The sequence below is a fragment of the Thamnophis elegans genome, chromosome 17 (assembly GCF_009769535.1).
Source record: "Thamnophis elegans isolate rThaEle1 chromosome 17, rThaEle1.pri, whole genome shotgun sequence".
Lineage (NCBI taxonomy): Eukaryota > Metazoa > Chordata > Lepidosauria > Squamata > Colubridae > Thamnophis > Thamnophis elegans.
The window spans coordinates 5,806,690-5,822,898 of NC_045557.1; the positions used below are offsets into that span (position 1 = coordinate 5,806,690).

The 16,209-nt window shown below is 46.7% G+C and overlaps 1 protein-coding gene across 1 annotated transcript; it reads left to right on the top strand.

Moving 5' to 3' along the window:
- The first annotated feature begins 1,318 nt into the window (after positions 1-1,318).
- On the top strand, positions 1,319-14,948 carry LOC116520247 (beta-1,4-galactosyltransferase 3-like). Its single transcript, XM_032234408.1, has 7 exons — positions 1,319-1,435; positions 4,756-5,046; positions 6,312-6,547; positions 7,500-7,690; positions 8,810-8,932; positions 12,176-12,280; positions 13,465-14,948. Exons 2-7 carry the CDS (start codon positions 4,794-4,796, stop codon positions 14,042-14,044), a joined length of 1,488 nt encoding a protein of 495 aa, XP_032090299.1. The 5' UTR covers positions 1,319-1,435; positions 4,756-4,793; the 3' UTR covers positions 14,045-14,948.
- Positions 14,949-16,209: the final 1,261 nt, after the last annotated feature.

The following is a 16,209-nucleotide window of genomic DNA, read 5'->3' on the forward strand; positions in this document are numbered from 1 at the left end:
CACTTTTCAACCGATGAGTTGGAACTTGGAAGGTCATCTAGTCCAACCCTGCGCCGTGGTAAAAGACCCTACACACCATTTCTAACAGATGGCAGTTCAAAGCTTCCAGTGATGAACGCTCCCACTTTATTGAGTTTCCTAGTGTGGTTTTGATTGCTTATTTAGCAATTACTATGACTATCACTAAGTTGTTGTGTCTTATGATTCTTGATGAATGCTATTTATATGTTACACTGAGAGCTTCTGCACCGAAGACAAATTCCTTGTGTGTCCGATAAACAATGCTATGCTACGTTACGCTGTTCTAATTCTCCTATTCTATTCTGTTCTAATTATTCTATTCTGTTCCATTAGACAAATTCCTTGTATGTCCAATAAAGAATGCTACAGTACGCTACCCTGTTCTAATTCTCCTATTCTGTTCTGTTCTAATTATTCTATTCCATTCTATTCTATTCCATTCCATTAAACAAATTCCTTGTGTGTCCAATAAAGAATGCTACGCAACCCTGTTCTAATTCTCCTATTCTGTTCTGTTCTAATTATTCTATTCTATTCTATTCCATTAAACAAATTCCTTGTGTGTCCAATAAAGAATGCTACGCAACCCTGTTCTAATTCTCCTATTCTGTTCTGTTCTAATTATTCTATTCTATTCTATTCCATTAGACAAATTCCTTGTGTGTCCAATAAAGAATGCTACGCTACCCTGTTCTAATTCTCCTATTCTGTTCTGTTCTAATTATTCTATTCTATTCTATTCCATTAGACAAATTCCTTGTGTGTCCAATAAAGAATGCTACGCTACCCTGTTCTAATTCTCCTATTCTGTTCTGTTCTAATTATTCTATTCTATTCTATTCCATTAGACAAATTCCTTGTGTGTGCAATAAAGAATGCTATGCAATGCTATGCTGTTCTTTCTCCTATTCTATTCTATTCTATTCTATACTATGCTATACTATTCTGTTCTAATTGTTCTATTGTATTGTATTGTATTGTATTGCATTGCATTGTAATCTATTCTATTCTATTCCATCCCATTCCTAGAGTTGCAACAGCTTTGCAAAAGTGCGGTGTGTGTGTGGGGGGGAAACAAGGCATCGCATTCTCCCCCCCATCCTCCTTCCAATCCTGCTCCCCCTTAAAAAAACAACAACAGCCTAACATCGTGCAAAAACAAGAATAACAACAACAATACTAATAATAAAACTCCCTTCTGCGGGAAGCCCGCTTTAAGGGGCGGGGCCGAGAAGGGGGCGGCCCCGCCTCCTTTGTCTGACGTCACAAGCCTCCCTCTCCCTCTCTCTCTCTCTCTCTCCCCGCCCTTCCGCAGAAGCTGCACCTGCGGGAGGCGATCCTGCTGACGGCTGAAGATGCGGGTCCCCGGGCGGGGCTGAGATCCGGGCCTCCCCCCCCCCCCCCCCAAGATCAGGTACCCCGGGGTCGGGGTCCGGCCCTTGCAGGAGCATCTCGGGGTGCAGCCCCGGCTCCCTCTGCAAAGCGGCCTCCCCGGCCTTGCTTGCATTGCATTGCATTGCCATTGCTCGGCTTGCAAAAGAGCCGGCTGGCTGGGGATGATGGGAGCTGCGATCCCCTGCGTGGTTGGGGGAGAAGCTGCAGATCTGGGGCTATAGAAGCCAATAAGCAACCTTGCAAGCGGTTTAGAGGGACGGGGAGGTGGGGAAGCCTGTGCAAAGGGGTTTCCTCCCTCCCTGGATGCGTTCACAGGACAGAGGCTCTGGACACGTGTCTGGCTTTTGCAAAGCCACGATTGGGGCCGGGGGGGGGGGAGCAGGGTGGATGTTAAACTCTTCCTGGGTTGTTAAAGTGGAGAAGTAGCTCCAACTCTGTTATCTCTTATTCTGCTCTTCCTTCCTTCCTTCCTTCCTTCCTTCCTTCCCCATCACTGGATTTTTTAAAGAAGTGACTGGATAGCCATTTGTCTGGAACAGTAGAAGGAACAGTAGAGGTTGGACTAGAAGACCTCCAAGGTCCCTTCCAGCTCGATTCTGATTATCTGTATATGTCCTCATCTGGAGGACATTTATGATGTCTGGTCCAGAAAGCAGATGTGATTATTTTCCCTAATTCCTTTTTTTTTGGGGGGGGGGCATAATCTGGATTTAAGGCTCATCTGTTAGGAACTGCCCTCCAGCTGTCTTCCGAGATTAATCCCAATTTTTCCCCAAGCCTGTATCCGGAATCCGGAGCCGAAACTGGGCAAAAGTTGTTGCCCCTTCTGTTTTATTTAATTTAATTTGGATTTATTACATGAACAGCCCTTCCCTGTGGCCTTCTCTTCCCACACGGATTTCGCAATAAAAATGGGAAACATTTAAAGGCTCAAATAAACAAGATTCTGTACCCAGGTAATCCTCGATTTACCACTGCAATTGAGCCCGAGATTTCTGTCGGACGTTTGTTTAAGGGAGCTTTTGCCCCGTTTTCCTGACAACGGTCGCTAAGTGAATCACTGCTGGTTGTTAAGTAGGACACGTGGCGGTTAAGTGAATCTAGTTTTCCCATTCGACGTGGCTCTGTCAGAAGGTCGCAAAAGAGGATCACGACACATGATCACGTAAATACGAGACACTGGCCAAGCGTCTGGATTTTGATCACGAGAGGACGGAGAATGCCCCGATGGTCGTAAGCGTGAAAAACAGTCATAAGTCCAGGACCCAGACTGTGGGGGCGATATGCTGACTCTGTAAACCGCTTAGAGAGGACTGAAAGCCCTATGAAGCGGTATATAAGTCTAACTGCTATTGCTATTGCTAAGTCACTTTTTCAGTGCTGCTCTAACTTCTTATGGTCACTGAATGAATTGTTGCAAGTTGAGAACTGCCTGTATTTAATAGTTAAATTCTGCAAGGAGGAGCTATGCTCAATGTAAAGACGTTATCAATTTTCTATTCTTTTTTCCAATATATTTTAGACTGTTTTTGTTAAAGATTTATACCGTGTATGGGTTTTGGGAAGTCGGGGGAGGGAAGGCTGGGGGTGGGTGGGGGGGGAGGGTGGGAGGGAGGGATGCATATTAGGCTTGACGAGGGGTGTTCAATTTTAATGTAATATGATTGCACATGTATACTGTCTTCTCTTATTTTTTCTTTAAAACTAAGATATGTTAAGTATATTGATATGGAAGCATAAATACCATCAACATAGAATGGAGTTTGCTCAGAAGCTGAAATACACCAATGAGAGGAAGAGTGGGAAACAGGAGAGAAGAAAGATGGGAAGAGAGGGATAGGAGCGAGGGTAAGGGGGGGAGATGAGGAAGAGAAGGAGGAGTGGAATGAAGAGAGAGGAGAAGGAGAAAGGAAGGGGAAGTAGAGTAGGAAAGGATGATGGAGGGAAGAAAGGAGGTAGGAGAGAGGCAGAAGAAAGAGGTGGATGGAGAGCAGAAGAGCTAATAATGGGTTTTTATCTTTCTGGGCGTTGATGACAAGAGGAACTGATGTAATTACTACTTAATACAATAGGATATTGGCTATAATAGTATACATTTGATTATATATTATGAAAATGGAAAATAAAAAAAGTATTTTTCTTAATAGTTAAATTCTGCCAAATAAATGCCCCTCTCTCTTCTCTTTTTGACTACCTGGAAAGGAAATAGAGGATATATTGTTGTTGTTAAAGGAAATAGATATACTGTAGTTTCTTGTTGTTATTTTGTTATTATTGTTGTTATTATTATCATCTGTTGATGGGGATTGCTTGCTAATAGAGGGAGTTTCCGGCGGATTGGAATAAGAAATTCCAAATTTTGCTGGACAAGGAAAAACGGAACTGGTTTTCGCTAGTTAATAGGGCATTTAAAAACCTGCATTTTGCCCGAGGTTGGGGTGGAAAGATTGCTATCACGATGTCGGAGCAACTTTGTAAATTAATAATACTTTTTTAAAAAGGGGGGCTACGAAAGATGGCATTTTTATGAGCGGGCTGATCCGTACCTTTGGCTATTTGCAAGCCAGAAGGGAGCGGGGTGGAAATTTTAAGTTTCTAGCCCTTCACTTTGGAGTTGAGGACTAGAAACTTGGCAAACCCAGACACCAAGCAGGAATGGCTGGCGTCCTACATTCTTGAGCATTGACTCAAATATATCTGCTTTTGTAATGCTTTCTATATATTCTCTTCTTCCTTCCTTCTTTCTCTTTTCTTTTTCTTTCTTTCCTTCCTCCTTCCTGTATAGATCGATCAATCAATCAATCAATCAATCTATAGATAGATAGATAGATAGATAGATAGATAGATAGATAGATAGATAGATAGATAGTAGTTGATAACCCGGCGTTGCCCAAGGATTTATTTTTTAGGGGGAACTTCTAATTTCTAACGTTGGATTTTTCCCCTTATCAGAGGGAGCCCTCTTGCGGAGTATTGTGAAGCCATTACTGTGGCAACTCCACTGTGCTGTCAATAGAAGCCATTTTACGACAGTGCAGTAGAAGCCATTTGAAGGCACAACAGGCTGTATCTTAACAGAACAACCCACCCACCCCCGAGGGGCGTTAGGGGTGTCTTTCCCCCACAGTATTTGTTTCCAGAGAATAAGTCACACCTGTGTATCAAGTTTGAGACTAGAAACAGAGGACGAGTTGGTTGGGTGACTTTGGACCCGATCAGCCCCACCTCGCAGGGTCGTTGTGAGGAAACGTCAGAGGGAGGGGAGAAGCAGGGTGGAAATCAAATAGAGGATCTGCTTTGAGATGGGCCGTTTCTCTCCCCTTCCTCTCCCGGCTACAGAACCCCGTGGTGGCACATCATCTGATGCTCCCAGCGCCATGCTCCGAAGATTCCTGGACCGGCCCTGCACCTTGGCTGTCCTGATCGGTTTCCAGTTCCTCTTCATGGCCTACTTTTCCTTCGGCGGCTTCCGCAACCTGGCGTCCATCTTCGGCCGCGACACCAGCCCTTCCTTCGATTATTCCCGCGGGCACGATGTCTACGCTAACCTCAGCCTGGTCTTCCAGCTGCCGGCTCGTCCCAGCCCTGGGGGGCCCTTGCCCTACTGCCCGGATCGGTCGCCGTACCTGAGTGAGTCCGGCCCTTCCTTCCGCGGGGTGCCCCAAATCTCTTGGCATGTCCAAGGTGGTGGCAGGGATCTCCCAAGGAGAAATTCCCTGACGGTGAGAACAATTAACCAGTGGAACAACTTGCCACCAGAGCGACAGGAGAGTGGAGTTTGCAGGAGACAATTAGTTCGCTTAATTAGTTTAGAGGGACTATCATGTTTTTCCCTGAAACAGGATCTGAATGTGTCGTGCAACAGAGAAATAATATTTGGCTGGGATGGGCAACGATAGGAATTGAATAATGCATGAAGGATTGACATGAATGTATGTATGTATAATATATATATAGGCAGGTTTTGGCGTCTCCGGGTCTTTTCCCGTGTAAGATTGAGAGGGTCTTCGCGACGTTTCGACAATATACATATATATACATATATATATGTTGTATTTGAGCTGATAAATAAATAAATAAATAAATTACAACACAAATGTAACAAAGGCAACAGTAAAAATATTGGTTTTCTGTCTGGATGGTCTCTTGTGATGTGTGTGTGTATGTATGTATGTATGTATGTGTGTGTGTGTGTGTGTGTGTGTGTGTATATATATATATATATATATACACACACACACACACACACACACATATATACTTTTTTTCCTTTCCTCCATCCTTTCTCTTTTTCTCCTTCCCTTCTTTCTTCCTTTCTTTTTTCTCTTCTTTCCTATTTTCTTCCCTTCTTCCTTCCTTCCCTTCTTCCCTTTTTTCCTCTTCTTCCCTTCCTTCCCTTCTTCCTTCTTTCATTTTTCTCTTCTTTCTTTCTTCCCTCCTTCCTTTCTTCTTTCTCTTCTTCCCTCCTTCCTTCCCTCCTCCCCTTCTTCCTCTTTTCTTCTTCCCTTCTTCCTTCCTTCCCTTCTTCCCTTTTTTCCTCTTCTTCCCTTCCTTCCCTTCTTCCTTCCTTCCTTCTTTTTTCTCTTCTTTCCTTCTTTCTTACCTTCTTCCTTCTTTCATTTTTCTCTTCTTTCTTTCTTCTTCCCTCCTCCCCTTCTTCCTTTTTTCTTCTTCCCTTCTTCCTTCCTTCCCTTCTTCCTTCCTTTTTTCCTCTTCTTCCCTTCCTTCCCTTCTTCCTTCCTTTTTTTCTTCTTCCTTCCCTTCTTCCTTCCTTCTCTTTTTTTTCTTGTCTTCCCTCCCTTTCCTTCTTCCTGCTTTTTTTCTCTCCTCCCCTTCCTTCCCTTCTTTCTTCCCTCCTTCCTTCCTTGTCTTTCTTTCCTCCCCCTCCCCTTCAGTCGGCCCTTTGATAGTGAGTTTCAGCCAGGTGCCTACGCTGGAGCAAATCCAAGAGAAAAACCCGGCCGTCGAATTAGGGGGTAGGTACCGCCCTTTCAACTGCGAGTCCCGTTCCCGCACAGCCATCATCATCCCTCACCGCAACCGGGAAACTCACCTGCGACACCTGTTGTACTACCTGCATCCTTTCCTCCAGCGCCAGCAGCTCCATTACGGAATTTATATCGTGCACCAGGTACGCATGTACGAAAAAGCCGGGATGGGGGGTTTAAGGCAAGGAACGAACAAGGAGTGAAAAAAGGAAAAGAGTTAAACTTGAGATAGACTAAGAGGGGAATAAATAATAGTATAAATAGCAGTTAGGCTTATATACCGCTTCATAGGGCTTTCAGCCCTCTCTAAGCGGTTTACAGAGTCAGCATATTGCCCCCACAATCCGGGTTCTCATTTTACCCACCTCGGAAGGATGGAAGGCTGAGTCAACCCTGAGATTTGAACCGCCGAGCTGCAGACGCTTGCTCCTCCTTCCTTCCTTCCTTCCTTCCTTCCTTCCTTCCTTCCTTCCTTCCTTCCTTCCTTCCTTCCGAGATAAGGTTCGTGTGGATAAACATTCCTCGGTTTGCTAAGCCTTGCGGACTGTGGATGAAAGCAATTGACAGTCGTGTAAATAAAAGTGGTTCTCAGTCCTCTGTCTGGTCCTCCAACAACTTCTCTAATCTCCTGTTGGTTGTGGGCTGCCCCAAAATCGGTGACTTTGCCCTCCCTTTAAGTCGCTTGCTCTTCCTTCCGAGATAAGGTTTGTGTGGATAAACATTCCTCGGAGAGACTGTTTGCTAAGCCTTGCGGACTGTGGACGAAAGGAATTCACAGTTGTGTAAATAAAAGAGGATCTCAGTCTTCTGTCTGGTCCTCCAACGGCTTCTCTAATCTCCTGTTTGTTGGGGGCTGTCCCAAAATTGGTGAGTGTGCCCTCCCCGCAATTCCTTAGGGGCAGCTTCTTAGCTTGCTCTCCCTTTTTTCCTTCAGAGATAAGGTTCGTGTAGATAAACATTCCTCTGAAAGGCTGTTTGCTAAGCCTTGCGGACTGCGGATGAAAGGAATTCACAGGCGTGTAAATAAAAGAGGTTTAAAGAAGGAAGCCTGGGTCAAAACACCACCGTTCACGGTTTTGCCTCTTCTTCCCGCAGGCCGGGAACGCCACGTTTAACCGCGCCAAACTTCTCAACGTCGGGGTGAAGGAAGCGCTGAAGGACGAAGAGTGGAACTGCCTTTTCCTTCACGACGTGGATCTCATCCCCGAGAACGACCACAATCTCTACGTTTGCGATCGGTGGAATCCTAGACACGTGTCCGTGGCAATGAATAAGTTCAAATACAAGTGAGGGAAGAGTCTGAAGGTGTTTTTTTGGGGGGGGGGGGAATTGGCGTGCCGCTCCTGGGATCTACAGGAAGTCCTCGACTTAACAGTAGTTTTATTTAGTGACCGAAGTCACAACAGCACTGGGGAACCCTTTTCATACTTAGGATGGTTGAAACATCTCCGTGTTCAGGGGAGGAAAATTCAGATGTTGGGCCACTGACTCGTATTTATGACGGTTGTAGTGTTTGGGGGGAGGTCATGTGATCCCCTTTCGTGACCTTCCGATGAGCTAAGTCCACAGGGGGAAGCCCGATTCACTTAACGGCCCTGCGACTATTGCGGCATCCCCTTGATCGCATGAATCAAAATTCAGCGGCTTGGCCACTGACCTGTATTTATGACGGTCGTAGCATTCTGGGTGTGTGTGAGCCAAGTTTGTGGGGAAGCCAGGTTTGCTTAACGACCCCATGACTAGCTTACCAACTGCAGTGATTCCCTTAACAACGGTGGCAAGTAACATAGGACACAATTCCCTTAAGGAATGTCTCGCTTAATAACAAAAATTGGGGGCTCGATTTTGGGTTATAAGATGAGGACCCCCCCATAGGTGTCATTTGGGGCAGGGGTTTGGAGTTTAGGTTTTTAGCTGTTGTATTTTTATCTCCTTCTGTTGTTTTTTTATCAAAACGTGATGTGTGAATGTGAGATAGGATGAATAATAATAATAATAATGGTAATAATATTAATAAAAGGTCTTTTCAGGAGGGCTTGGCATCTGGGAACAGGAATTCTTAGGAATGGGAGGTGTTGTTCCAAGCAGTCCTCCCTTTACAACAGAAAAAAGTGATTTACAACCAGTCCTCAGACTTACAACCAGTCCTCAGACTTACGACCGGCACAGCATCCTCACAATCATATGATCAAAATTCAAGTGACTGAGGTTTGCAGGCCTTCCCCGGGTCACGTGATCGCCGTTTGTGGCCTTCCCAGCCAGGCTTCCGACAAGCAAAGTCGATGGAAGGGGAAGCGGGTTCGCTTAACGACGGCCTGATTCGCTTAATGACCGCGACAAATGGAACATTTTCTGTAAAATCGGAGCTCAGCTTGCTTAACAGCCTTCATACTCTCTGTTTCTAGGCTCCCGTACTATCAATACTTTGGAGGGGTTTCGGCTTTAACCCCAGACCAGTATATGAAGATTAATGGTTTCCCGAACCAGTACTGGGGCTGGGGGGGTGAGGATGATGACATCGCCACGAGGTGAGTTCCTGCTTGACCTTCTTCCCATTCCCCACCCCTGAGAGGTAGTCTTTGACTTACATCCGTTACCACGGCACTGAAAAAAGTAACAGTGACCATTTTCACATTTCGGACTGTTGCAGTGTTCCCCGTCAAAATCTGGACGCTGGGCCACTGATTCATATTTACGACGGTCCCAGGGTCACAGGGTCTCCTTTGGCGGGCTTCCAACAAGCATGCGGAAAAGGGGACTCACTTAATGACATGCTACTAACCGAATAACCGGAGTGACTCGCTTATCCGTCGGGGTGGGAAAGGTCATAAAATGGGGCAGAACTCACTTCACAGCTGTCTCGCTTAGCCACAGAAATTTGGGTCCCCATTTGTGGTTGTAAGTCGGAGTGATGTGGTGGCCTAGAGCCTCACAATAGAGGCAGATATTTCTCTCTATGGGCTCAATGAGAAGACTATCTGCTGAACAAAACTCAGCTCTGGTGACAGGAATAGCATCCGGCCAGTCAACACTCAGCTCCATTCAGTTGCCCAGACTCCACCCGGCAAGGGATTATGGGGTAGTTAAATGATGATGATGATTTAGGGCTGTAAGTTGAGGTCTACCTGTACTTTGTCTTGAACCTTAAATCTTAATCTTTGTTGTGGCCGCCCCCAGCAGCCAGACGAGCTGGCAGCAGAGTCAGACAGTGAGGAGGGTTGGGGAGGAACCTGGGCCAGTCCTGGAGTCTGGGGAAGGCTCTGATGAGAGCTCTGTGTCGGAGGCAGAGAGGGGGCCAGAGCCGTCTGACAGTTATCAGCTGCCTTCGGAGTCAGACATCAGTGAGGCAGAAGAACAGCTGGGGCCTGTTCCCTGTGTGCGCATGCGCAGAGCTGCCAAACGAAGGGAAGAGCTAAAGAACAGGGGTCGACTTGGGAGTAAGGCCACAGGTAGACGGTGAATGGCCCCTCCCAGAGGACATAAAATAGGAGCAACAGGGGAGTGGAGTTTGCAGGAGACCATTAGTTCGCTTCATTGGTTCGTGACTCTCTGCGGCTCCTGGCCAAGTTCTGCAGAGATCGGCCTGGCAGCTCTCCAAGCCAGATAAGGTCTGTGACTGTAAATCCTCCCTTGAAAGACTTTGCTGGATGTGAAGGAGCGGAATTCACAGCCAAGGGGTTTTTGTTGGGACAACAAGGAGTTTGCTTCAGGCTCTTGGGAAGCCCCGGTCAGAACGGGGCCAAAATCGGAGGGATTTTTATATGTATATATTAAAAAATCAGCATTATTGGGAAGAATGATGTTATCTCTTGGACACCTGTCAGCCTGTATGTCGTTTCTTTTAAAACCTCTTTTATGTTTCTGTTTCTGCATCACTTCTGTTGTCTGGTTGACTCTTGCCTTGCCTTTTCACTTCCTCCGTGCAGCATTTTTTTCCATTCTTCATTTCCAGTTTTGCAACTAGAGTGGCACCTGTCTTCGCCTTTCCATCATGTCATCACCTCTTTTTGCTTTTCTTTTCTCTGCTTTCTTTCCTTCTATCTCATTCCTTTCTCCCTCCCTCCCTCCCTCCCTGTTGTCCCTGTCTCTTTTTCGCTCTTTCCCGCCCTTGTTTTCCTTCTTTCCTTCTCCATCTCTCTTTCCTTTCCTTGTTTTCCTTTCTCCGTTTCTTCCTTCCTGTTCTCCATCTCTCTTTCCTTGTTTTCCTTCCTCCATTTTTCCTTCCTTCCATTTCTCCCTGTCTTCCTCTTGCTTTCCTTTCCTTGCTTTCTTTCCTCCATTTTTCCTTCCTTCTCTCCATTTTTCCTTCCTTCTCTCCCTTCCTTTCTTCCTGTTCTCCATCTCTCTTTCCTTGTTTTCCTTTCTCCATTTCTCCTTCCTTCCTTCCTTCTCTCCCTTCCTTCCTTCCTTCCTGTTCTTCATCTCTCCCTTTCCTTGTTTTCCTTCCTCCATTTCTCCTTCCTTCCTGTTCTCCATTTCTCCTTCCTTCCTTCCTGTTCTCCATCTCTCTTTCCTTGTTTTCTTTTCTCCATTTCTCCTTCCTTCCTTCCCTCCATTTCTCCTTCCTTCCTTCTCTCCCTTCCTTCCTTCCTGTTCTCCATTTCTCCTTCCTTCCTTCTCTCCCTTCCTTCCTTCCTGTTCTCCATCTTTCCTTGTTTTCCTTCCTCCATTTCTCCTTCCTTCCTTCCTTCTCTCCCATTTCTCCTTCCTTCCTTCTCTCCCTTCCTTCCTTCCTGTTCTCCATCTCTCTTTCCTTGTTTTCTTTTCTCCATTTCTCCTTCCTTTCTTCCTTCTCTCCCATTTCTCCTTCCTTCCTTCTCTCCCTTCCTTCCTGTTCTCCATCTCTCTTTCCTTGTTTTCCTTTCTCCATTTCTCCTTCCTTTCTTCCTTCTCTCCCATTTCTCCTTCCTTCCTTCTCTCCCTTCCTTCCTGTTCTCCATCTCTCTCCTTGTTTTCCTTTCTCCATTTCTCCTTCCTTTCTTCCTGTTCTCTCTCTTGCTCTTTCCTTTCCTTGTTTTCCTTCCTCCCTTTCTCCTTGCTTCCTTCTCTCCATTTCTCCTTCCTTCCTTCCTGTTCTCCATTTCCTTTTTGCTTTCCTTTTTTTCCTCCCTTCGTTTCTCCTTCCTTCCTGTTCTCCGTCTCTCCTTCCTTCTCTCCCTGCCTCCTTCCTTCCTTCTTCACCTTCATTTCTCTCTCTCGTGAAGTCCTGCATGCTCATTTTCCTTCACACCACATAAACAATTAGAGGCTGTGCCAGCCAGGTAAGAATTTTGGTTTTTTTTAAAAGGTATCTGTAAGCCTGTAGAGCAGGCTGGCTGGGGGATTCTGGGACTTGAAGTCCCTCTTTAAAAACAGGGTGGCTGGGGGATTCTGGGAATTGAAGTCCTTAAAACAGGCCGGCTAGGGGATTCTGGGACTTGAAGTTCTTAAAACAGTCCGGCTGGGGGATTCTGGGACTTGAAGTCCCTCTTTAAAAACAGGGTGGCTGGGGGATTCTGGGACTTGAAGTCCTTAAAACAGTCTGGCTGGGGGATTCTGGGACTTGAAGTTCTTAAAACAGTCCGGCTGGTGGATTCTGGGACTTGAAGTCCTTGAAACAGGCCGGCTAGGGGATTCTGGGACTTGAAGTGCCTCGTAGAGCAGGCTGGCTGGGGGATTCTGGGACTTGAAGTCCCTCTTTTAAAAACAGGCTGGCTGGGGGATTCTGGGAAATGAAGTCCACCCATCTTAAAAGCTCTCAAGGTTAAGGAACAGGATCCCTCTTTTTCCAGGTTGCGCTTCCGAGCAATGAAGATTTTACGACCTCCGGTGTCCGTCGGCCATTATAAAATGGTGAAACACCAGGGCGACCAAGGCAATGAGCAGAACCCACACAGGTCAGTATAAAGGTGTGTGTGTGTGTGTGTGTGTGTGTGTGTAAAATCCTGTCATGTTGTACCAGGCACAACAGTGTGCAGGCTGAGGAAAAGTTTGAACCAACGAGAGCTTTGGAGGTTTCGTCCAAAATCGCACGGGGGTTTTGTTTTGAGCAGGGGGCTGGACTAGAAGACCTCCACGGTCCCTTCCAATTCTGTTATTCGGCTGATGAACCCTGCCCACCGTGCTGGTTAACCACATGGAAGGGGGAAAGGGTTGTTACGCAAAATCCAGAATCAGCTCGATTGTTTGCTCATTATCTCAGTTGCAATAGATGCAATAAACCACGACCAACGCCCTTCTCCGCTGAGTTCCGGGGTGTGAATCCCCGTCAGAGAGGATCTGATTTAAGCCCGAGCAAGATTTTTTCAGAAAGATTTTGGCTTTTCGGATACGAACCGTGGTGGGATCCTACCGGTTTAACCACCAGTCTGGTGATTGCGCACATCGCCTGTTCGCACGCTTGACGCACATATGCGCAGTTTTGAGAACACTTAACGTATTTTTCGGAGTATAAGACGCACCTTATCCCCTCAAAAAAGAGGCTGAAAATCTGGGTGCGTCTTATACACAGAACACAGCATTTTTTTTGCCTTTGAAACCTCGCCCCCTTCACCAAAATGGCCGTGCATAGCCTTTAGGAGGCTTCCAGAGTGCTCCTGGGGGCTGGGGAGGGCAGAAATGAGTGAAAAACGGGCTTTTTTTGTCAATTTTGCCCCACCCCTGTCCTCAGAAGCACTCTATAAGCCTCCTGAAAGCTATGCATGCTTTTTTTTTAAAAAGAAAAGAAAAAAGAGCCGTTTTTTGCAAAAAACAGGTCATTTTTGGGGAGGTTTGCAGAGTGCAAAAACTTTTTAAATTGGCCTCTTCAAAACCTTGGCGCATCTTATACTCCGGTGCATCTTATACTCCAAAAAATACGGTACCTTCCGCATTACTGCTGGGGTGGAAAACAGCTGGGCGCGGGAATCTACTCTGCTGCACGACTCAACTGAGAAGATAAAGGTCAGTAATGTGTAGGGGAGGGTGGGGCCACTTCATCGTCGGAGCAAACTGGTTTGCTCCCAGCTGATCATCGGAGCTACCAGCTGGCCCGAAATGGTCCAAATCGGTAGAATCTCACTCTCCGTCTCTGTCTTCCCAGGTTCGATCTGCTGATTCGGACGTACCGTTCATGGAGCCAAGACGGCATGAATTCTCTGTCCTACAAGCTCCTCTCCAAAGAGCTGCTACCACTTTACACCAACATCACCGCCGATATTGGCACCAACCCTCGGGCCACCAAGATCGGAAAGGGCTCCCTGTCTGACTTTGGCAGGGGGGATTATCCGCGAGACAGCAATCACGATTTCCGTCAGGAGATGCTGCGCAAGACTCCTTTCGCCAAGCTCTCCCAAGCCATGGGATGGAAGGACCCCTCTCCAGAGACAGATAAAAAGGGGGAGATGCCCACCCCGATCTCAGAAAACCCCACACCGAGCACCAGAGCCGAAAAGAGGGAGAAAGGCTCCGCGGCTTCGACCTACAACGAGGTAGACGCTACCCTTGAAACATTGAGCGACGCCGTCCCCAGCCCGGAAGTCCCCAAACGAGTTTTCGAGGAGACAGTCCAACCCGTACGAGTAGGTTTATCTTCGCCGCAACTTTCGTCCGGACACGCTGCACAGAGCATGGCTCTCCAACCCAACTCTACAAATCGCACCGATTCTAGAACCGCAGATTAAAAGAACGAGATGACACCCAGAGCGTCAACGCAAGGTCGAAATTTAGAATCATTCTCTCATCCCTGCTCGGGAGTTTGGGGAGGATCTTGTCGGTTTTCTCTCCAGGCCAACGGAGCAGAAGGGCCAGACGGAGATAGAGCGGACAAATAAAGGGGGCAGGTGAACGGGGCAGGTAGGACGGCGCCGGGAATCCTTCGAGAATTTGGTTCCCGTATCCGCGGGCGCCGGTTGATTCTTCCTTCCCGGATGCAGGGAATCTACCAAGGGCCCGTATTTCTAACTGGTGCTTCGTAGGACTGAATTCACGCTCGGAGGCGGATGGAAGTACAGGAGGGATTGGCGTGGGAAAAATGGGGCCTCTTCTCGTGTCCGAGATTTCTGCGGATGGATTGTGGGAGGGGAGGAACTCTGCAGCTTTGGTGGAAAGAGTGCTCCGATCAAAGCCCTCCGGCCCCCACTGTCCACTTTGCACCTTCTTAAAAAAGGGGGGGAAGGGCTGAGCCTTGCTACCCACCCACCCACCCCCTTCCCCAGCGCCAGGAAAGTATAACTCGCTTCGCTGGACTTCTCAACTTTTGTGAATTTGAGATAGGATCTTCTCTCACCCTAGCTGTGCCCCCCCCGCTTCACACAAGCGATCCAGCCAGGATCAAGGAACTGGGAGGGAGGGGGGGGGATTTTCTAATGGAAAGACCCTCCTGGGGCAATCAGGGTCTTTTCAGGGTCAGGAAAATCTCCCCTCCTGGATCAAAGGCGAAACAGCTGGAAAGCTGTAGCTATTTTTGCTCTCCTCATAGCTGTTTGCTCGTACAATCTTTGCTGCTAGCCCTCCTTCTCCTCCTCCTCCTCCTCCTCTTCATCTTTTTTACTTCTCCATCTCTATCTTTTTTTCTCATTTTTTCATTGTCTTCTCTTCCTCCATTTTCTCCATCTCATCTTTTTTTTCTCTCTCCTTTTTTCCGTTTTCTCATTTTTTCTTGTTCATCCCTTCCTTCTCCTCCTCCCTTTTTCTTTTCTCCTCTTCCTCCTCCTTCTCCATTTCTTCTTTCTCCTCCTTTCTCCATCTGCTTCCCTTTTTTATCTCTTCTCCATCTTTTTCTCTTCTTTTTTTTCTTCATTTCTTCTCTGCCACATTTTTCCTTTTTTCTTCTTTCCCCTTCTCTCCTGCTCCTCCTTTTCTTTTTTCCATCTCTTTTTTTTTATCCACCTCTTCCTTTTTCTTCTTCATCTCTTCCCTGCCATATTTTTTTTCCTTTTTCTTCTTTCCCTTTATCTCCTGCTCCTTTTCCCCCCCCCATCTCTTTTATTTTATACTCCTCTTCCTTCTTCATCTTCTCTGATATATTTTTTCCCCTTTTTTTTTCCCCTTCCTCCTTTCCGTCCTCCGGGGAGGAAACTCCCTTTTAAATTTTAAACGCTTTCAGAAGCTGCGGAAGCCGGCTCGGAAAGTCTCCGTCGGTCGAAATCCTTTTAAGAATACTATTCGAGCGAAAGCTTTTTAAGAGTTGGTCTCACTGGTTTGTTCCAGAGGCCTGGAGGGAGGAGTCCGTCTCCCCCTACCCCATCCCGGACAGATGTTTATTACTATTTTAGCGGCTGGACTGTTTTCTGGTTCCCTACGCCCATCCACCCACCCAGGAAAAGAAAAATCAGAATCGCCACGAACAATCATCCACTGTTTACCCCACCCATCTTCCCTAATATATATACATATATATATTCCTCCCCTCTGCTCCAGGGCTGGTCCCAGCCTGTACCTTTCATTTCCCCACCGATGCGCACCTCACAATCACTAGATACTGCCAATGATGTGACATTTTATTTATTCTATTTATGTAGCCGTCGGTCCCCTTTTTCGCGGTAGTGGTGCCCTTCTCCTCTCGTTTTTGATATATATATTTGATTTTTTTTTTTTACAAAAATAAATATTCCCTCACCCAACGAAAAGAATGAACTGTCCTTTTCTCTATGAACAACTGGCCAAGTTAACCCAAGGGCGAACAACCGTGGTTTGGTTTTATTTGAAACTAGTGTTTAAAAACCCCTAGCGTTGCCTGGATATTTTAGGGGAGAAATGGGGGGAGAATGTCCGGACCGAACGTAATTTCTAATGTTGGATTTTCCCCCTTACCAGAGGGGAGAGCCCCCTTGTGGAGTACTGCGAA